Source organism: Papaver somniferum, chromosome 2 (genome assembly GCF_003573695.1).
Source record: "Papaver somniferum cultivar HN1 chromosome 2, ASM357369v1, whole genome shotgun sequence".
In the NCBI taxonomy this organism is placed as follows: domain Eukaryota; kingdom Viridiplantae; phylum Streptophyta; class Magnoliopsida; order Ranunculales; family Papaveraceae; genus Papaver; species Papaver somniferum.
Window position 1 is genome coordinate 32,662,356 of NC_039359.1, and position 22,765 is coordinate 32,685,120.

A 22,765-nucleotide genomic window follows, 5' to 3' on the forward strand; every position below is an offset into this window, starting at 1 on the left:
ATATTATTATTTTATTCTTTTATTTTAAAAATATTAGTTGTAATATCTTTAATTTTTTAGGCTACCAACTAATATTTTGTATGATTAAATTGTTATAAAAGAATTAATTATTTTTAAACCTAATAAAATTGAATGAAACTATTTTCAGAGAAAAATAAATAAATAAAGAATTGTAAGAAAATATTTTTATATTCTTTTTTTATTAAAAAACGATTATAATTGATGTGAAAACGTGAAAAATGGTCTAAAAAACTTACGTTAAAATGTTATTTAGATGGAAAAAACGCAAAATTCAATTTCAGAAAAACGGTTATAAAGTGTGTGTGAAAACGGAAAAACGGTCCTAAAAAACTGTCGTTATTTCCTATTTATCGGTATTATATAGGCACGGGGTTCGGGGACTCTCACGACCACGGTATATGGGTGTGACCGCTTTAACGAGTGTTTTTTTTAGGAAAAACGAATATTTTTCAAACCTTGCCTGGTTGGTTTTAAATTTAACAATCCCAATTATGTTCGGTGGTTCCTAATTTCGTGAGAAAATCAAACGGGCTAGCACACATAATATTTCCTCTCTTTTATATTGTGTTCAAAATAGATGTTTCAAAAGATTTAGATAATAAACATCATATAAACCCGGCGTCCCCGCGGGGACAAGACGTGCACTGCCATTGGGAATGCTCAAATCTTGCTGCCGCCGGCATATATTTTGACGATTACCTTTTGGACTCAGATAAGATCCATGGAAATTCCAACAAGCACACTAATAAGTCGGTGAAACTTTTGTAGAGTAGCGTCACTCCGATGCAGTTGATAAGTTTAATAGATTTGTAGATGGCAAGTTCCAAGTGTGCCAAACTGCCCACCTTGGATTTCCCAAGTTCCAAGTTTCAAAGTTTAAAGTAACAAGGGCATAAATGTCATCCAAAGCCTTGCTAACTCTTATGCACACAATTATATCATCACTAGGGTAATCAAGTAATTACGGATGCTTTAATCATTTTTAATTACATTATTTTAGCATTAATTCATTAATTAATTAAGTAAAATGAAATTCAATGCACTTGAAAGAGGAAACTTGTAGGGGTTTCAGGGCACGCTTTAGTTTGGTGTCTGTCTGATAGTGAAAACCGGAGAAAAAAAGAAAAATAAAAGTAAACAAGAACTGGTGGTGTATGCGCATTACGCACTCTCTCCTTCATCAGAACGAAGAAGAAGATTACTGTAATTCAGTATTTTGGTGGTGAAATCAAAATTCAAATTCAGTCAACTTAACCGATTTGATCTTTCATTTTGTGTTTGGAAGAAACCCTAATCTACCTGGTTTCTTTTTTTCTTAAAAGGTAATTTGGGGTTGCTTATATCTTTTTTCTTAGCGATCGGGAAATTGGATTTCTCAATTTCGAGTGTTTTTGATTGAATTGTTTGGATTTGGTAGCGGCGTAATTGCATTCGATCGGGGAGAAGTTGTATCGGGTTGGAATTTAGGGTTGGACAAATTGTGTGGAAATTGTTGGATATTTCAGCTGATCTTATGTCAAATTGATTGGAGCAGGTGATGTGAAACATCTAAAGTTCGTATACTTACTCTACTAGTTTAATTTCAGCTTTAGTGTTACTTTGCTTAGTATCTTCAGCAGTGAAACAAGGATAATTAGGGGGGTTTTGCTGTTCTAATAGTGGTACTGTTTACTATTTGGGGTTTGTCCTCTTTAGGGCAAAAACTGAGATTCTTTGCCGATCGAGCTACCATATTATTTACTGATGTACTTATATCTCTTATGGATAAGATACATAGTATGTATTTCAGTGCCTGAACAAAGGAGGTTTCATTTGCTGTTAAAGGTCAGACAACTTTGAGCATTAAAGGGTGACTAGTGTTTAGTACCTGGGTTGCTTGTTTTTTGTCATTTATGTTTGGGACCGTTCTTCGTTTTTAGGACATTGTGTAACAAACTTTTGTTTTGGAGAATTAAACTTTTGGCTGGCTGGCTGGTGCTGCAAATTTGAGTACTGGAGAAGTTAATTTTGTAGTTGGTGAGAGGATTAAAAGTCTTGAATCTGGTCTTCAGTTTGGTGTGTTAGAGAATGGGGTAGTTGAAGTGATCAATAGTGGACAGTTATTTGGGGTTCTTTTGCTTGTGAAAACTGTTAAAAGTCCGTGCAAATAGTGTTGGTATCTATAATGGCTCTCGCACCGGCTAATCATTCTTCATCTGTTGATGGGTGTAATCAAGGTCAGGATCTTCTACTTTATATAGCGTTTTAGATTTTATTCTTTAAGGAAGATAATTTTTTGTTGAGAACTTGACGATCTAGCTTTTTGATAGATTATGCATTGTTACTGGATTCATTAACTATGTTTACGCTTTTATGATTACTGTTGCAACCAACTCAAGGTATCTTGTTTCTCATCCCAGTTAATGATTGACGAAGCAATATTTTGGTTTCTTTTGATTCTTCACACTGGTTCATTATCTAATTGAAACATGTTTACTTGATTTTTCAAAGAAAACCCTTCTGGCATAAATTTCATAGAAATAGTCACACTTAGCTTCTACAAACGTGAGTTGGAACAGTATGGACAGCCGAAAATCTCTGAAAAAACTGCCGTCATTTTCTTCTTTTACCTGTAAATTAAATTTAGATTTTTAATTTTTTACTACCCGTATGTCAAATACTAGTGTATCTTTGCAACCACTGAACGTTCCAAAAGAAAGCTAATGAGACTAATTCGCAGATAGATTTGCTGTAAACATGCTTCACTTAGGTGAGTGCTTTTGGCAAAAGATATGAAATTAAATTGACTAACACCCTAGTTCACCTGTTTATTATAATTTATATCACATGCCCTTTTTAGAATAGACGTCTTTTCGAGGCAGGTTTTCCCAACACGTTGTGCAGCATATTAAGTTATAGATCATTGTTAATTTTCTCTTTAGTTGGATTTTAACGTCATTTTTATTTTCAAGGATCAGAGATAAATCTTGCATTTGATTATGTGATAATCTAAGGGGTGTCAAAGACGACCTACTTGCCTTATTTTCTTCTTCTTAAGTTGGTGGTTCTTCGGCTTATTTCTGGTGTTTTGTATCTTGTATTGGGTTTGATTTGACATACTGACTAATATGTAAAAAAGGTTTCACATGGTGGCAATATTGTACATGCATTTGTTTAGCTTGTTACACCGCATTCGTTAGGTTGAAGGTAGGATTGAAGTTGCCTACCAAAGGAAATGTGCATTAATTTCTGAAGATATATGAATAAACTTAAAACCTTAGACTTACACTGTAATCTGGACTTTAGCTTCTTTAGCCAAGATGCCGTTTGAAAGTGATTTATATTGTTTGTTTTGCATAATCTAGTTTGTCCATTTGTTTTTTCTCATTCTCCGCATGAGGTTTTGTTTATATTTTGCGTTTCTTTTTCAGGGTCCCTTAGTGATGATCTGTACAGGGAGCTCTGGCACGCTTGTGCTGGACCCTTGGTCACTGTACCCCGTGAAGGGGAGCGTGTTTATTACTTTCCTCAGGGTCACATGGAGCAGGTATGTTGAGCTTGTTATGTGTTTCTCCGAAAGGGAACGCACCAAACATTTAAGACTCAACTCGTATGCTTTCTCATGATATAATTTGTTAGGATTAACATTAAGGGAGCTTGAAGATATATTGTGTTTATCGTTAATTGGTTGGAGTTTGACGTAAGTGATGCATGTTTCCAAGAAGTAGATGTTGGTTTAGTTGCACTCAATATTGTGCTGCGTGCGTGTTACACATATCTGTCTTTTGGAGGGGACATAGGATGTTTATTAATGTAATAATGCTCAAGGTCCTCCTATCACTTCATCCTAGTTCATTTCTACATGCGCTTCACAAAAGACTTGTAATATCTCCAAGCAGATACACTCATCAAAGAGTGTTGTTTTAACTGTATTATTTTTGATTGTTGGAATAAATTTTACCACATTAATGATCCATGGATCTGTTGCGTTTGTTCTTGTATGTTGTACAGCTTGAGGCATCAACGCTTCAGCCGCTGGACAAGCAGATGCCTTCGTTCAATCTTCCATCTAAGATCCTCTGCAAAGTAGTCCATGTTCAACTCCGGGTAAGATTGTGTTATGAGACTTATGAGTTTACTAGCTTTCATGATACAAAACAATCTTAGTTCCTTTGTTCTGTCATTTCTAGTTCACTTAGTCAGTGTTTCGTTGTAACTATAGGCCGAGTCTGAAACAGATGAGGTTTATGCCCAGATAACTCTTCTTCCCGAATCAGATGTGAGTTTTCTATCTCTTGGTGTCTCTCTTTTTGTGCGTAGGATTACATTTTGCTCTTTAAGATGCTTAGCTACAATTCTAGTCTCCTTGATTTTTATTTATTTCGTTTTTTATTTAATGCCTTAGCAAGGTGAGGTTACCAGCCCAGATCCTCCGCTTGCTGAACCATCAAGGTGTATAGTCCATTCATTTTGCAAGACACTTACCGCCTCTGACACAAGCACACATGGTGGATTTTCCGTCCTTCGAAGACATGCAGACGATTGTTTACCACCACTGGTTAGTTTTTTGATCAATATTTACCTAAGCTAACATTCACTATTCTGACCTGGCCTCTTATCACTCCCATCTCTTCTTCGTTGTCCAGGATATGTCCCAACATCCACCTTGGCAAGAATTGGTTGCAACCGATCTGCATGGAAATGAATGGCATTTTCGTCATATTTTTCGAGGTTTGCTTTCTTATTTGCAACTTGCTTATTGGTTTTGATGTTAGAAATGATCATTTTATTGAACGCTTAGTTGCTAGATACGCTTATGTCCGTGCTAAAACCAGTCCAGTCCAGTGTCAATGAATCTGGCTATATTTAACTTTTTACAGCTCTACTGTTTTTTGTTGTTTTTCTTTGATTAGTGATGCTAGATTACTGCTGGAGTCGTATATCATATTACAAAGTTATTTATTTATACATTTTGACATGAACCCGCATGTTTCTTTTCATTTTGTTAATGATATATTATTTGTTGGTGGAAGATAGATGATAGCATACCGCATCCGGTTGTCCTTAACCATTTCTGGTTCTGCAGAAAAGAGTCTTAATTTATTTAACCTTCGATTGTTTGAAGCAACTGAAAGTGAAATGTTACTTGTAGGACAACCTAGGCGCCATCTGCTTACAACTGGGTGGAGTGTGTTTGTCAGTTCCAAGAGACTAGTAGCTGGGGACGCTTTTATATTTCTTAGGTCAGCTACTTTTTTCAGATGAAGTTGAAAATTAACGCAGTATCCTTGTCCTCTTCCCTGACTATAATTTGTTCTATTTTAACTTCTTTAGGGGTGAAACTGGAGAATTGCGTGTCGGGGTAAGGAGGCTGATGAGGCAACTTAGTAATATGCCATCCTCTGTTATATCCAGCCACAGCATGCATCTCGGGGTCCTCGCTACCGCATCTCATGCCATAGCAACTGGAACACTTTTCTCCGTTTTCTATAAACCAAGGTATGAGATTTGGTCTCATTTAAAAGCGTGGTTGTCAGTATTATTACTGTCAGTTTTTAAAATCCTCATCTTCCTCAAAGAATTTAGCTTGCTGAATCTTGCCGAACAGAGTTCTACAGAGATCAAAGTTCGTTCATTACCCTGGAACAATCTTAGATAATCTTAGATGCAAAAATGAATTTCTGGTCCAAGTAGTAGATATTTAGTAGTTTGATTCTTGAGTTCCCATGTATGAAGCATTACTATTTGTTTTTTATAGCACTTGGATTGTTGAAAATATACATTTCATTATTTTTGAGCAACATTTGTTTACAGCAATTCCTGTAATTTTGGTAAACCAAGTCAAGTCAACCTGTTCAAGTTTTATCGAAATATATTGTTCCCACTTTTGAGAATCTTTGATGCCGTTAATGGAAAGGATCAAACTTACATTTCTATTGTGACAGAACAAGCCGCTCCGAATTTATTGTTAGTGTCAACAAGTATCTTGAAGCTCGGGAACAAAAACTTTCTGTTGGGATGAGGTTTAAAATGAGATTTGAGGGTGAGGAGGCTCCTGAAAGAAGGTAGATTTTCTTGCCAGCTTCTTATTTACTTTGACATTGTGAGAAAAAGATAGTTATTTGCTTTTAACTCTTACGAATGGATAGATTTAGTGGTACCATAGTGGGTGTTGGAGAAAATGCATCACAATGGTGGACGGATTCTGAATGGAGATCTCTAAAGGTAAGAAAGTGTACATTTTTATCGGCAAATCAAGGAAGTTTATATATATGCTTTACTTTTACTAGGCTAATCTGGCTGCAATGTTAAATCCCGTCATTCAAACATAAATGTCATGAGGTCTTGAACACTATGTGCAATTTGAAATTGTTAAATGGGGTAAACACATGATCCTAAATTCACGTTGTTGTCTTGGTTTAGTTGCTGGGCCTGGGCCTTAAGTCCAGCAGCTGGAGAGATTTCCTCGATTAGGTTGTCTTGGGTAGCTTCAAAACTCTCTTTCGAAGTTCAAGTTACAGCGGGAATTTGGACCAGTCAACTATATGTTTTTTGGGAATTAGGATTTTGGATCAAGCATAGAATGTCGAACATCATGATCTTGTCAAAATCTTTGATTTTTCTTTCTTTCAGTGTGTGATCATTGTGATGTAATATCCTAGTATCCTACTTCCATTGTCCCCATTTTAGTGCTACCTATAGTTGACTTGCCTCATCCTTATCCACATATCCAGGTACAATGGGATGAACCTTCATCCATCCCACGCCCAGATAGAGTTTCACCATGGGAACTGGAGCCGCTCGTAGCAGCTGCTCCTCCAACTTCTCAGCCAGCACAAAGGAACAAACGAGCTTGGCCACCAGGATTACCTTCACCAACTCCAGATGTTTCGGTATTTGGTAAGATACTTGTCGTCATGGTGCTAGTTCATCATGCGCATCTATATCTATTCCTAAAAATGGTTTTGGAATGATGGTTTATTTATATCCATAGGTATGTGGAAATCTCCAGTTGAGTCTCCTTCAAGTTTCTCACATTCTGAACTACAAAGAGGGCGAGAAATGTACCAATCACCCAACTCAAATTCCCCCTTCTCTCCATTGGTTAAGCCAAACAGCCGCGGATTTAGTGGAAATTCTCAATTGGCATTGTCCAGCAGTTCGATGTATTGGTCTAACCAGACTGAGATTCTAACAGACTCTTTCATTTCAGTACCTAGCAAAGAGTCTGTTGAAAAGCGACAAGAAACCAGTAACGGCTACAGGCTATTTGGGATCCAGCTAGTCCATAACACTAACATGGAGGAGAGTTCTCCAGCAGTGGCATCGTTACCTGGCCTTGGTGAAGATCAGCCATCTTTAGATGCAGAGTCTGACCGGCAATCGCAACCGTCAAATGCTAATAGATGTGGTGTTCCGGCATTGAGCAGTGACCCTGAGAAATCATGTCTGAGGTCTCCTCAGGAGATGCAAAGCAGGCAAACTCGGAGCTGCACAAAGGTAATGCATTTATTCAAGCTATAATCCTAGACAATGTGAAAATTGATGCTATGGAGCTTTTACAGGCATTAGTATGTTTTGTTTCACAAGATACGACCAACTCCTATAATGTATATAATGTTTTGTTGCAATCCCTACAGATCATTTTCTGTATCTTATCGTACTCGTTAGATAAGTTTTTCTATTTCCATGTGTCTTATACTAGCCTTGTTATTATTAGTATTACATTTACATCTGAAATCTGAATATACCTCCATTGAACTGCACAAGCATGTTACGTGTTCTTAAACTCGTCTGGTCATCCTATCCGTTCTTCTATCATATACTAATATATTGGTAATCTGAATTACCTTACTGATAAGTTTGATACTTTTGTTTTCGGGTGTATGTGACAAGTGGACTTTTGTAAATTTTCAGGTTCACATGCAAGGAATTGCAGTTGGTAGAGCTGTTGATTTAACACGGCTTGATTGTTACGATGACCTTCTCAAGAAGCTTGAGGGGATGTTTAGCATCGAAGGTGAACTATCTGGTCCCTCTAAGAAATGGCAGGTGGTTTACACAGATGACGAGGATGACATGATGATGGTTGGTGACGACCCATGGCAGTAAGTTCAAATAACCTCCATACTGCCTGCATGTAACTAGACTTTTAAATGGGGGGCAAATTTATCAGTCAAAGAGCTACTTAAAGAAAACTCTCCCTGGCAGATCCATTGTCAGCCTTATTCACAAGAGTTTCTTGCTTTATTTTGTTTTAACTTTTGACGTGATTCTTTTTTCCTTCAGCGAATTTTGTGGCATGGTAAGGAAGATATTCATTTACACAGTTGAGGAGGTCAAGAGATTATCTCCCAAGGCAAAGCTCCCACCAGTCAACAGTGATGTAAAATCAACCAAGACAGATTCTGATGTTGCTGTTGCTACAACTGAGGACCAATCTTCAGTAGCAGGGCAGGCTTAATTACACAAACAAGTTATCCAATCTGTCTTTCTTCTTGGAAAGGAAAAGGCTAATTATGGTATGGCACGTGATATTTTAAATATTGATGCACTATTGATGTGTACCTACAACTTAGGCTTTCTTATCATTCTCTGGGGCCGAATACGATGCTTGTGATTGTGGCATTAGGTTTAATTATGTACCATCTTTCGCTTTGCTCATGGTTAGTGGGTTATATAAATTAAGGAGGGTGTGGCTGGGACCTACCAGTGCCTGTCCCATAGTGGCTAATTGTAAGCTGAGATGACGACTACAAATCGGCAGAAGGTGCTCCCGTCGTTGGGGAAAGGGGGATTTTGTCGATTTTGTTTGTTGATCTCATCTGGTGTTGGAAAGACAAGGAAAATGGAATTTTTCCATGCGTGCATTTTTTTGTTTTTGTTTTTTTGCTTTGCTTTGTAACGAACTATGACAAGTTGCTTAACTAAGTGCATATAATATAGAAGGCTATTATTGGGACGTCACACTCCATTAGAGGGGCTTCACTTGGATTCTTAGTGTCCTAAAAAGAGGTTATGGGATATCCTAACACATAAACAAAATGTCTAGATTACCTTTCTCAGTAATTTCAATTCAACTTCAATTCACTTCATCGTTGTGATTACGTCTAGGTTCGCCAACCGTAATTTCAGTTTTTGAAGAACTTACGTCCAGGTTTGGATGAATTCAAACCGTAGAATTAGCTTGCATGTTGGTTTACGTCCAGGTTTCTCTTCATTCCAACCGCAGAAATTGAAATCACGTCCAAGTTCTTTTTAATTCCAATCATAGAAAATGAATTTACTTTCAGGTTCGTCTTATATGCTAACATAGACGTAATTCTTCCTGGATGTTTTACAAGAAGCTTCAAATTGGATTACGTCTAGGTTCGTGATGTAATTTTTCCAGAAGTAATCGTCTACGTCTAGGTTCGCGAAGGAAACTTTCCAAACGTAATCTTCTACGTCTAGGTTAGTGAATTTTTTTTCCAGACGTATTCTCCCACGTCTGGGTTTTTGAAGTGTTTGGCATGACATTATCAACCGTAATTTTCCATGAAAATCTAAAAATCTCAAACTTTTTGCGTACTTAAGCTAGTTTTGAGCGAAATTAAATCCATGGGAGATAGTTTAGAGGTGTACCTGTTGATTTTCAACCATTGGTTCTTCACTTTGTTGATTGATTTCTTCAATTGGTTGAGATTTATCATCACTTTGTGTTAAACCCTCTCTACCATCTAACAAATCATCCATCTCTTAGTCTCCAACATGAGGAATGTAAAACTTGTTTTCTCTATCATACAAGGATTCACCCACCTCGAATTGATAACTTGTTTCATCCATTTTTGTTGAGTGAATAAAAAAATCTAGGTTTTGAAAGAAATCTTCAATTTTTTTCTTTTTCCTCTTCTTTGTAGTTTTTTTCCCACAAAAACTGTCACAGAATTCACAAATATATAACAAAATTCATCTTCTTAATTTAATTAGACAATAATTAAATTAAATTAAAAGTAACTACGTAAGGGTTATTTGGTCATTACAACATTATTTAAGATAAGGGATTTTTGATATTACTTATGGATGACCCGTTTTTGTCTTATTAGGTGACGCATTGGTCATTACAACATTATTTAAGATAAGAAATTTTTGATATTACTTATGAATAACCCGTTTTTGTCTTATTAGATGACGCCCTCTATTGGGGTGTGACGCTCCCAATAATAGCCTTCGTAATACACTTGTGTAGTGGCTCTTTCTACATTCGTTCAAGCTCTTATCTAAAAAAAAAAAAACATTCCTCCAAGCACGTGCAACTTAAAATTCCTCGTGTTGGGTATTTGGTGCACTCAGTTTGCAGTAGTCTTATGAGTGACCAATTAAAATCCAAAAAACAATTATTCAGTCAGTAACGGGCTCTTTGACAAACAAAGACCTAAACACCTCTTCAATTGTTTTTTCAATTAGGGTTTGCTCCCTCACGGCTAGACTAGGGAGGAAATTTAAAAGAGGAGAACAGCAGCATTTTGTTTTACCTGGTACCTGGTAGAATATCAAAGAAAGGTGAAGTTAACTTTGCAAAGTTCCAACAAGGAAAACATCGTAAAAAATTTTTGAAGCAAAACACATGATAAGGTTGCTACTGCATATAGTACTGGAGGTCAAGGGGATATAAGTTCCTACAATCAATTACAACAAATGGGTAAATGATCAACAATGTCAGTGAAATGTTGGAACCCTATATTGTCAGAACTTTTTAATGATTTACTGATTTAGAGTCCAGGTCTGTACGAACAAATCATCTTTACTTGTACAAGAATTAAGAACCTAGAAAGTTCTCGAGTACTTCCTGATTTCATACATTATTGAAGAGATGGAAACCAGATCCTTGTTTAATGTCGAACCACCAGGGATACGTTTGATGCAATCGGAAAGCCGTGTGTAGTAAAGTAACAATTGAGTTAAGGCAGCTCTAAGGATCTCCATACCGCAGAGGAAATTGCTAAAAGAAGTTATAACATCTTTGTGCATTAGCTCTATTGCAGCTTTCCACCTGCTCCCGAAGTCTTTCACAAGTGGCTCAACATCAGGGACTGATATGGGCTTTTCCGAGCTAGAGTTTGGGTCTTCGGCTGGACAGTAACAGGCAAAATTAAGTCTCGCAAATCACCTTCAATGGGAAAAGCATTACAAGAATTGAACCAATACTTACAAGCTCGAGTCTTCACAAACTTGATTAAATTACTGAAATGCTCAAGCAATAATTCTTCCTGTACCACAAAATGCATCACACTTCAGGCTCAATGACTCACTTCTGAAAACAAATATTTCTTAACATACAAAGGTAACCTAGATTTTGCTGAACCAGATAATTGAGTAGTCAGTTCTTGTTGATAACATTAGTAAGACATGTAGTCAGTGTGATGATCAAGGTAATTAAAAGAAGCTAAAGATTTGGTTTGTACCACAAAAGTGACCGTGTTGCTCTTAAGAAGCTCTTCAAAATGCATCTGTGTCTTGCCACCTTCTGGACCAGCTTCCTACATTAGTTTGGAGATGAAATAAGAATAGCTTAACATAAATATTGATAATACAGCCGCAGTTCAGCAATTGGAGTTTTTTTTTTTTTTTTTTTGAGAATCCGAGGAGGCAGTTGAATTACATGCAGATCATATAATGATCTGAAACACACAATTCTTCCTCTTATGCCTTCAGATAAGTCTAACCAGCTTCATGTGGCAGCCTTAACTTTCACTGACGCAGAGGGCACTCTCAGGTTAAATCCATTTCTTTAAAAAAGATGTTTAGGTCTAGGACGGAAACCTAGCAAATGGATAATCTAATTGGTCAGACTAATACGCAATCCCTCCAGGTTTGTTGGTGTGTAGGGAGCAGATTGCTTGTCATGCACTAGAAAAGTATACACGGGAGGCTGTAACGTGTTTCAGAAGAAGGATCAAAGTCATGATCATATTCAACTGAACACAAAGATTGTTCAGCAAAAGGGTATCCAAACAAAACATATATTCTCACCTTCAGCACAGCGATAGTCATATCATAATTGTTGATAAGGAACACACTTTGCAACTTTGGCTTTGTAAATGTTTTAGCGAGCTTATTAATCAAGTCATCAACAGCCATTCTCAGACGTTCCAAGTTTAACTCAAGCTGCAAGTACAAAATTGAGATAAGTATGGTTACTCTCATTGATAATCATGGTCAGGCAAATGAATATAATCTGACAATGACCAATTAACTCTATCTAACCTGACCATCTCCATATTCGACATTGAGGTGAACTAGTGAAGCTGAGAACTCAGCATAACGTCTCATAACGTAGTGTGGATGGACATCGTCTTCCCATAGTGTCTTTACGTTGGCGGTACGCAAGCTGTTTAGATGCATATCAAATACCATCTTGAACCGAGGCCATAACGAAATATTGATCTGTTCAAATTAAATTGTATCAGTTGAAGTGATCGAGTAAAACAAGTATCGGAATTTGCTAGAAAATTATTAGAATGAGTGGCTAGTGAAAGGTCAGTGGTGTGCTACTTTAATAGGCACAGTCTGTCTATAGGCTGTCCAGGAAGGTATGTGAGAACAATTCCTCAACTTTCACATCTGAGGGTACCTATATACAGCTACAATATGCTAAAACGGTACCACCAATAATTAAACCGATGCAAGCCTTTTACCTAGAGGTGGGGGCAGCACCTACAGCCTAAAACTCACAGTGAGTGAGATTTTATCCGCCACGTGTAATGCGAACCCCACCTTCCAATTTGCAGCGACTCAAATGGTCGACTATGGCCAAGCTCAGCATCTTATACCCCATTTCAGTCCATTGGTACTTTCACCTCCTTATACAAAATAAAAAACCAATGCAGCTGAATTTGTTCAGGAAGGCATACCTTGTCCAAATACGAGTCCAAGCATGGAAGCCTTCTTCGAGACATAATGAGCTGAAAAAGAATCCCATTAATCATGGCATCAAGGGCAAAGTAACAAAAACCATAACTGTAGCTAAAAAACTAAATCAGCACTTATCAACTCCTCTAATCTATGTTGTATTAGGCACTGGGTGAGGCGCCAAGCCCTTCGCCTCGCCTAGGCGCGCCTAAGGAGCCCGCGCCCAGAAAATAAAAATATGGCACACATTTTTGCGTCTAGGGCGTTTTATCATCTAGGCGCCCTTGCACGCCTAGGCGAGCGCCTAGGGCGCCTTTCACAACATGGCCTCTAATCACAAGCCAGTGTGTATTTTTGAGTCAACTTAAACTGTTCAGAAGAATACAAATGTTTTTAAAATCCCCCAGCATTAGGGCCTCGGTGGAGTAATGTTCAATGATGAACATTATGGTTCTTGCTGTGCTAAAATATTAAGTTAACCAAACAAATTCTTATCTTATTGTTCTAGTTTGTTTAATTTCGTAGTGTTCCTGCACTGCGGGACCACTTCAGTTTACCAAAAGCTTGGATTTGAGGGTGGCCCAAACTTCTCATGCTAAGAACCACATCTCTAAAGAACCACGTCTCTAAGGACTTCAATTAAAGTGCGAATTCTTAAAAGAAAAAATCTCAAAACATACCTGGTGTTGGTGAATTATGCGGATCATAAGCATTAGTCCGGTAGCATCAAAACAATTCGGAAGAATCAAATTGAAATGCTCATCAATCACCGCAAATGGGCCTGAAGACAAACATTGGAAGGTCATCAATTATCAACATCACGATTTCCAGACGTTTCGGATTACAAACACATCAATTAGTAAAGAACCTGGGATATAATACTGGTCAATACCTGCAAATATTTCGTAAAATATTGATTCTTCACCGAAGAAGTCATCACAGAAAAGGTACCTGAAGGATGAGAGAAATGTCAGGATTTTTATATGATCCAGAAATGTTAGAATCATGAACTATACACTTGTTAGATAAAATAAAATCTTATTACTCTGAAGTTGCCGTGTCCATCAGGAGCTTGTGCAAACTTCTGAAGAGAACTTCATAAGGGTATTTGAGAGAGCTGGCTTCTGCTATATGTGGAATCAACGCGGGTTGTTCAATTTCCTGATATATTGAAAAACACACTACATGATTATTTAAAGAAGATCAGCTGCCAGTTATGGAAGTATCTTGGCTGCAACCATGTCACGCACAGCCTGTGAGACGCTGTTTTGAAGCTATGGTGTAGTTAGGCATGATGGACCACTATAAGATTCTTTTAAACAGATACCAATTTATGACTGTCTGAAGAGCTAGTTTTCCTTCATTAAATAATTAAAGAAAAATGATGGAAAACTGTCTATTTTCAAATATTGCCGTCGAAATTTTGTGTTTGCGACTACGAGGTTTGAATTTTTTATCCACCTGTTTCCCCCCTAAGGCTAGGCAAGATGCGACGATGATGTAAGAATAGGATTCTCTTAAGAGTGACAACAAGATGAATATGCATGTGCAATAATAAGGAAAATTCAACAGCTAAAAAAACAATCCAAATTAACTATTAAGGGAAAGAAATTTAGTGGCAAAAGAAGACCTTCAAAATATTTATTCTCTCCCCTAATGCAAATACAGCAGATCGGTTCTTCAAAGGTTCTCTTCCTATAGAAAAAAGGCTAGTAGCCCTGGTCTCAACCCCGATCAAATCACTTGGTGTTGCAATATCTAGCTGTAATTTCTCTACCGCTTGTATGTATGAACGAAAATGTGCACTTAGAACCTGCGAAATAAAGCAAAAAAATTTCAACAGTTAACATAACATTTTGTTGCATGAGGCTAATTTATTTCCCTATAAGAAAACATCAGCAAAATCATGGTTCAGTATTAAAGAGATCGAGTCATCAGCAACCTCCAAAAACAGTATAAATTAAAAATGACTTCTATCTATATCCCCCAAACTTCTTTGACTGCTATCTTTCCAATTTTGGTGTTTTGAACACCTGATGATTAGACAAGATACTGGAGCTCCTCAGAGAAATGACCATGGAAGACCAACGTAATTCTCGAAATCAATAAATCCTATAACTTGATCCTCACTGCTAATCCCTGATCTATTGGAAGAACATCAGGTGAAGATTTCACCTACCCTCCTCAGAATGTAATCAAATGACATGAGGTTCATGAAGAGGATTTTCATATAGAATATAATTACTCACTTTATTCATTGTGTCAACATATGCTCCACGAACCTCCATGTATACTTCTTTACCATGTTCCTTGAGGAAGATTATCACATATCTGGAATTTCAAGAGATAATGACTTACTGTTAATACAAATGTTAGTGGGCAAACAACAACATTAACTACTATAAACTTGAATCAAAATCCCGTATAATAAATATCTGTTTTTCCTTTTCCATGCAGTTTTTTCCGTTTCTGTTGCTTGTTTTTATTTCTGGTACAAATGAATGGACAGATGTTTGAATTACTCCACCAACAATTGAACTTAAATAAAGAGATGGTGATAAGAAAAATATATACTTAAATAAACAGATACTGCAAGGAGGACTCAGCGATCTAAACTATTAACATTGGTTTACACAAACAAAAGAGCAGTACAACTCTTTCAGGTTTATTTCGGATCAAGTTCATATGGATTTTAGCATAGGATAAGCATAAAGGAATCCTACATCCCTTTATCTCAATGTTAGTTCGAATTCAAGAGACAAAACTTACTTATATTTTAGAAGAACACTTTGTTGAAGGATCTGGATATTCGTTTTGGGCTTTCTCAAGGCATGAAGCTTCTGAACGATGAATTCTGACACCTATGCAAAGTCGGATACATATATCAAATCATGATTTTTGTAAGTGAAAATCAAGTTATCATTTTAACAGAAAATTCTTGTAGTTTCAATTGTAAACAAGTTCATAGATCACAGATAGTGAAATATCTGTAAACTGGATGGACAGTATCTAAACAACAGGCCCAACATCAAATCTAGTGAGCCAAATGCCATGAACTTCATGAATACCTAGCCAGTACTAGCTTTCTAAATATGCTCGAACAACTAAGGCACGTCCTATCAACTAAGAGGCTTGGCAACATTTGAAATTTTCATATTTCATTGGTGGAGCAGAAATAGGAGACATGAATTGGCTTGACATGTATGCATCATTACGGAACACTGTAATACTCAAATTCTGGTGTACAAATTATACTTTATCATAACATCTTTAACTCTCACTAGACATCGCATGATTCCTCTTCAAAAACTAAGTATGCTTCAAGTCACGAAGACAGTTGGTCTATAGACCCTAGAGTTACGTCGAGTTTTGAAAACCTACTTTTTCCCAAAGTTGTAAATGACATGAAAATTTGAGATAGATGAATCCTTGCTTTTATATCAAACCTTTGAAATTGCTTTTTGCCGAAGTTTTTCCAGTTCAGGCTGAACATCTTTCAGAGCTTTTGAAGATTGGACCATTGTATCCACTTCGACAAACTTCAGCTTCTTACTCAATATCTCTAGAGTTCTCATATATTCATCATTAACCTGCATCATAAAACCATGTCTGTCATGGCAAATGGCTATGAAATCGCAAGGGAGCAGATCAGATTCTTCATTCATACAAGGTGACATATCTTCTTTTCGGACAGAATTTAAGGATATTGACCACAACTTGAGTACGAGATTCTTATATACAGAGTTTGTTCTCACTAAATACCAAGGAAAGCAAAATAAAGGAAGTCACACACAATAATACAGCAGAACTACTATATGGGAATTACCTTGGGACCATACAACATTATTCTTATAGAAAGGTTACTAATGGAAATCACACCAAGTTGGGACCAAAGAAACTTTTATTCTTATATGAAGGTTATTTTATTTCTATAAAGAGTATGCTTATGCGGAGGTTACATGTATATGAATCGTTAGGCGTGAGCATGTATGCGGAATCTCAGACAACGATCACATAAACATAATTTCTGAGAGAAGAAAAAAAGAAGCTATAGAGCTTAAAAAAAAACTACCTCGCTGTCCACTATTATGTCTACCATCCTTGGAGGAACAATGATATCTTCAACAAACCTCGCTAATTTCACCTCTGCCCCCTGTAAAAAGCATAGTCACACCTTCACTGTATGTTATTAAAAGCAGAGACACAAGAAGTTCTCCTACTGTGTAAAATGATCTACTCAGATCAATTAGAATTAACTGGGAAGTATGTCAGTTCAACAAATCTCTAATCACTACCACCTCATGATATCCCATCAAGCTGTAAACAACCAGTTTGTTCACAGCTAATTAATTTGCTTGAAGCCTGAAAGCGAGATATATTTGTGGATACCCTTAGCAAACTGGATCAGGTCCAAGTCTCAGGTCAGTTGATGTGAGTTATGACTACATCAACATGAGAACTCAACATTGTTGGCGAGGACCAGGTGAAAACATGAAATAATTAATGACGGTTTGGATTTGCAAATTCGTACCAATTTCATGCATTTTGTCTTCATTTCAGGCCACAACAAAGCATAAACATTAAAAAAGATAATCAATAACTACCTTGCGATTCTTCAGTTTTAGACCCATATCCATGGACTTCTCTTGCAGACTTTTTATTTCCGAACTTATGGAACCAATTTCTCCCTAGCACAAGAATTTTGTAACTGTTAGTAATTTCATATGATAGGATCTCATTAAAACAACGATATAATACATTAGAAAAGATATAAGAATCTAAAGGTACATCACAAAAAGAAACCATGCATTGCCTAACTATAATGTACGAAGTAGGCCTGAAAAAAGAAAGAAGCTAGTACAACACAAACGGACAAATTACAATGACAAAGCTAAATGAATACATTCAAGGGATCAAACGAACTGAATAAGCACGTGGGAAATGGTTTCAAGTTAAAGAACTCATGCATGATTCAGTAAACATCTGGAAGCTTGTTCCTATCTGAATCTTATGTCTTCGAATAAAACTTCAATTGGTTTTAAGCATTATCATTTATAATCAAAGGTTATGTAAAAGTTAAATATTAAAAGGTCGAGAATTAAGTAACACCTTTTTCAGTTTTTCCAGATCAAACTATGATTAATCAAGCAACTTGAACAAAGCTTGGCACCGACCAAACAAAACTTCAATTTGTTATAGGCATTAAGCAAAGCTTGGTACCAACCAAACAAAACTTCAATTGGCTATAGGCATTAAGCAAAAGTTATGCAAAGGTTAGAAACTAGAACGTCAGGAATTAAATAACACCTTTCTCCAGTATAAAACTACGATTTTTCGAGCAACTTGGACCAAGCTAGGTACTGTCCAAATATTTATTACTGTGCTACTGAAAAAGCTTGTGCATCTGAGATCTAACTGATTAAAAGAAGTAGTAAATATGACAAGTTGGTTTGTTTAGGCAATTCTAGACTTGCAGCTAATTAACTAAAGCAATGTGCAAAAAAATTCATGAACATCCTTAATGACTGGTGTTCAAAATTACATCATGAACAATGTGTACACAAGAACTTATTTGAGGAATTTGTCTACTATGTTATGAACAACAATCAGCTTTTACAGTTCCACTCCACAAATTATGCTAGCAAAATTACTGAGACCCATCGATATGCAGTACCACGAATACACGATTTTGATTTTCAGCACAGAGAATAGAAGTGAGGAAAGGTAATGTATAAGAATGTGGGATACCTGGAATCCACTGAGAAGAGTTTCCATCTGTGATAAAATGTTATCACAATCACGAATTTGATCATGAAGAGAGACTAGATTGTCACTCTCTTTTATATATTCCTGCATGGATGAAACAGGAACGATGTCACCCAAAAGACTTCATAATTGTTGGAAAGCTGGACAACTCATTTATTGGGAGAATCAATATAAGTAAGCTATTACTGCGATTTAACTGCTTGTGCCAGATCTTAAAGATGGCTGAACCAAACCTGAATAGAGTTTAATTCCACTTGTCGCACATCATTCTCAACCCCCTTCGCGTATTCTCGCAATTTTGTCCCTTTGGACAGTATATTTGCCACTACCTATGAAACAAGAAAGAATAAAACAAGTATGGTAAGTAATTTACAAAATTAGTAACATCACTACGTAAGGCAACACGGGGAGATGCTATCATAGTTACCAGAAATAGTTCGATCCACAAATTACTATCATACACATTTAATAAATATCTCGCACAAAAGTTAACTGTTTGCAGGAAATTTTAACTAATGTAGCGTACATTCTGGATACAATAGATAATGGGGTGAAATAAATCATCAAGCTATAAATTGTGTCCATGTTACAGATACACAAAAGGTTTATCAACTAAACAGTCAAGCATAAAACAGAATGATCAATTAATGGAGTAGCTAGAAAGTGGCGGTAGCAACCAAGTGTTTTCAAACATGTATGCAACATACTAAGCCAGCATCAGAAAATATATTTTGCTAAAGTTAACACTTTCATTAACTTGAATTAGTTTGCAGACTAACTACCGATAGAAATAAAACCTAAAAAAACATGAATAATAACTTCAGCAATACCTATAAGAATATGCATTCAAGTTACTTACATCGTCGTTTTTACACTCTTCTAATTCCTGTTCTAATCCTTCCAATGAGACATCATCGCTGCACAAGAAATCCGTCTTCAAGTCGTTAGAATGATGACCAAAAGAAATTGATGAAAAAGGCTCTTACCAAGAAATAGTTACCGGCTTGAATCTTCGTCAAAAGCCAAATCCCCAACAAACACACCCAAATCAAATCCAGATTGATCCATCATCATCTAACCCGAATTTGACAGAGATTTCAGATCTTGAGTTAGCAATTTCATATACTTCCTGTTACTATAAGTCTAAATCGATAATGAATGATATAACAACAAACGAAATGTGAATCCAAAGAAAGACGATAATCACAGATTTCACTCACCGATCCACCAGAAGAGATCTTGACGAAGATCTTCGTACCAACGTTGTGGAATTCCGATAAGAGATTTTCCTGAAATAATACTCAAACCTTGAAGAGATTTTTTTAGGGCTTGACAAATCAACTCCTCGGATCAGACATCGGGACCTCTGAATTTAGTCTAAAGAGTGTAAGAAAGAATAGAATGCGGGTGTATCCAAGGTGTAAGAAAATACAGTGTCCGGTAAAAAAATAAAAGAAAAAACCGTGTAAAATGGGAATTTGGCAGCAAGTCTTAGAGCCTCTCCAATGGGATGTGTGTGAAGGAAAAAGTCCTAATCCACATAGGATTCATAACAATTTTTATAAAAAATTATCTGCAACCCATTGATGTGAAGATGATGTGGCAAAAAAAAAGTTAGACATCCTCTAAGTGAACCTCTAGTTTTAGACATTCACTTAGAGGATGTCTTCCCATCCTAATCACAGTTTTGTTAATAAAAGTCAATGAAAAATAAAAATGGAAAGGATTTTAACCAATCATATGCCTACGAATAAGTAAACAATGATATAAAACTTTATGGATTGGAGATAAAATTTTATTTTTCCTAATATTTAGGATTTTATACTCAAATGATGTCTTAGAAGTGATGACACATATGAAATATTCACATTCACCATTGGAGAAGCTCTTATGGTGGAAGAGTTCCATCTTCCATCTTCCACGCCACCTCATCATTTGGAATTGTGGATGGAAACGTAAGTGTAGTGGTGGAACAACAAAAACGCTAATCTTAATAGCGTTGAGCGCTAATCAGAATAGCACAAAACGCTATTAAGATTAGCGCTTTTTTCTCAGTCATTAGATTTCCAATGGCTCGTTTTAAATCGAAAAACGTTATTCTGAATAGCATTTTGTGCTATTCTGATTAGCGTTAAGCGCTAATCTGATTAGCGTTTTTCGTCTTCTAGTGCGCTATTCTGAATAGCGTTTTACGCTAATCTGATTAGCACTACCATGGATTCTATGGATCATTACACGAAACCATGGAACACTGCTTGGATTTTTCATGGAAAACACCAATTTGGAAGCCACTAGACTTGACATTCCATGATTTTTTCACACTTGGAATAGGATGGATTCCACCATAAGACTTGCTCTAAGGGAAAGAATTCTCAAAATCAGAAGTTTGGAAATTATGATGCCACTACGGGATGGTGTCACACCTTCAAACACCCAGATATTTTCTGCGAAAGTGTAACCCGACAGCACAGCGGTTCTGTGAATAAAGATTCACCCACCTGCACTTCAGCCTTATAAGTTTGCACCTATGCAAACAACCAACTCTTCAGGTCAACGGCGGAAGTCTTTTAGCCTTCTTTCACTTCTCTAAACTTCTCAAATGCATCCCATAATACATTCAATCATTGACATACTTTACTAACAACAGTCAACTAATAACACTTAGAACATGACACAATCACTTCATTTTATTGCATCAAAGGGAAGAAATACAAAACTTGTCCACTTAGGGACTTACACAGACTTGTTCACCTTGAACTAAGCCTTAGCCTTACAAAAATTCTCCAATTTTGAGTTTCTCATTCACATATGCAATCCTAAACTTATTGATCTCTAAGCTATGTATACATGCTAAAGATCAAGCCAAAACTGTGTGCAACCGCTTGCACATCCTACAGACAGCCACATGTCCACAGGTAGTTATCCTAACCGCCAATCTGCTTTTCAACTGCCACCTTTTGTTTTGTCTTGCAGATTGAAGCCACACATGTATTGAACGGTTAGGGACACTCTAATAAGGTTATGAACTCATTTCATAACCCTTCCAACTTGTCTCACACCTTTGGCATGCTTGCAAAGCCAATAACCAACACTTGAGCCATAATGCGCCACTTACGCCAGTTTTGTGCACCACTGCATATGGCCTTGATCTGAACCTTCTAAGATGCCTTAGTTAATTTAAATTCATGCCAACATGATTTTCAATTGATGCCAATATGTGACATATGCTCATATGCGTTATTCTTGCTTCACTTAGCCAATTTGCTTGACAATCGCAATGCGCACTCTCGCATTACTAGCTTGTTTGCATTATTCAAGCTTTGGCCAGCCTTTAATGCATAGACCAACTCTTGGCCTATTCTACCTTCTTGCATCATCCCTGAGTTTGGGCCAACTCAATTCCACGGACATGCCAACATGCCAACATCACATGTTGCATGTTGCACCTTGCAACTTTGGATTTGTCTTGCCTTTTCTCAATGAAGCTTCATTGTGTCGGCCAAGAAGCTTCATTATTTAGCCAAATGTAGTGATACTCTTGCACTTCATTGGCCCTGCGTGGTTATGCCATTCTTAGCACTTGAAAATCTATGCAGTATCGCGCAATCATTATCGGACACTGACTTGGCCTGCAACTCTGTAATGCGCAATCATTGTGCGCCACTTGCATCCCTGTCATAGATGTCCAAATTGGCAAACAGAATACAAATCCAAAAATTGGGTAGTTGCATATCGTAGTGGAATTACTACCACATGAATGCATATATACATCTAACCTAATCTCATTTAAACTCATATCTTAGTTACATTTTAATCTCATGTAAATCTATTTTAATCTCATACTAATTTTATGTAATATGGCTGAATCATCCCAAGCTTCCCCAAAAAATAGTGGTTCGAAGTATCTAATAAATAAAGTTGAAGATATTTGCAGGAATTATATATTTTTTTACAGATTTTATCACTATTATACAATAAATAACACTCATACTTTGACAAAACATTCATGAGAGGTTATGTGTAAACACAATCAGAGAACCCCAACGATGATGATCTTTCAGGGTAGTCGAGGCTTTTCATCCAATCACAAGTGATTTTATATATTAAC

The 22,765-nt window shown here is 36.7% G+C and overlaps 2 protein-coding genes across 4 annotated transcripts; one reads left to right on the plus strand and one right to left on the minus strand.

The window, feature by feature from the left end:
- Positions 1-1,088: 1,088 nt before the first annotated feature.
- Positions 1,089-8,967, plus strand: LOC113347303 (auxin response factor 1-like). Of its 3 annotated transcripts, none has more exons than XM_026590929.1 (15): positions 1,089-1,845; positions 1,941-2,237; positions 3,432-3,547; positions 4,012-4,107; positions 4,223-4,279; positions 4,406-4,558; positions 4,647-4,731; positions 5,153-5,243; positions 5,335-5,499; positions 5,946-6,065; positions 6,150-6,225; positions 6,735-6,900; positions 6,995-7,500; positions 7,918-8,108; positions 8,290-8,967. In XM_026590929.1, exons 2-15 carry the CDS (start codon positions 2,186-2,188, stop codon positions 8,462-8,464), a joined length of 2,049 nt encoding a protein of 682 aa, XP_026446714.1. In that variant the 5' UTR covers positions 1,089-1,845; positions 1,941-2,185; the 3' UTR covers positions 8,465-8,967. The 3 variants fall into 3 exon arrangements, with proteins under 3 accessions (XP_026446714.1, XP_026446713.1, XP_026446712.1); XM_026590928.1 differs by having other exon boundaries at positions 1,089-1,343; positions 1,439-2,237; XM_026590927.1 differs by having other exon boundaries at positions 1,089-2,237.
- A 1,616-nt stretch (positions 8,968-10,583) lies between these two features.
- LOC113347304 (vacuolar protein sorting-associated protein 52 A-like) lies at positions 10,584-20,028 on the minus strand. Its single transcript, XM_026590930.1, has 20 exons — positions 19,878-20,028; positions 19,658-19,731; positions 19,517-19,574; positions 18,891-18,986; positions 18,640-18,741; positions 17,496-17,579; positions 16,964-17,044; positions 16,338-16,481; positions 15,661-15,752; positions 15,141-15,222; positions 14,522-14,704; positions 13,937-14,052; positions 13,784-13,842; positions 13,572-13,672; positions 12,894-12,944; positions 12,247-12,426; positions 12,013-12,147; positions 11,445-11,519; positions 11,192-11,249; positions 10,584-11,111 (listed from the first exon to the last, which is right to left on the minus strand). Exons 2-20 carry the CDS (start codon positions 19,729-19,731, stop codon positions 10,807-10,809), a joined length of 2,076 nt encoding a protein of 691 aa, XP_026446715.1. The 5' UTR covers positions 19,878-20,028; the 3' UTR covers positions 10,584-10,806.
- Positions 20,029-22,765: the final 2,737 nt, after the last annotated feature.

Bases quoted from the DNA above. Each gene is read 5' to 3' on its own strand.
- LOC113347303 (XM_026590927.1), top strand. From the start codon at position 2,186: ATGGCTCTCGCACCGGCTAATCATTCTTCATCTGTTGATGGGTGTAAT. The intron at 3,548-4,011 runs GTATGTTGAGCT...TATGTTGTACAG, and splicing joins CTCAGGGTCACATGGAGCAG to CTTGAGGCATCAACGCTTCA. The intron at 8,109-8,289 runs GTAAGTTCAAAT...TTTTTCCTTCAG, and splicing joins GTTGGTGACGACCCATGGCA to CGAATTTTGTGGCATGGTAA.
- LOC113347304 (XM_026590930.1), bottom strand. From the start codon at position 19,731: ATGATGATGGATCAATCTGGATTTGATTTGGGTGTGTTTGTTGGGGAT. The intron at 19,575-19,657 runs GTAACTATTTCT...TTTCTTGTGCAG, and splicing joins TTTGACGAAGATTCAAGCCG to CGATGATGTCTCATTGGAAG. The intron at 17,045-17,495 runs GTAGTTATTGAT...TGCTTTTTACAG, and splicing joins TAAAACTGAAGAATCGCAAG to GGGGCAGAGGTGAAATTAGC.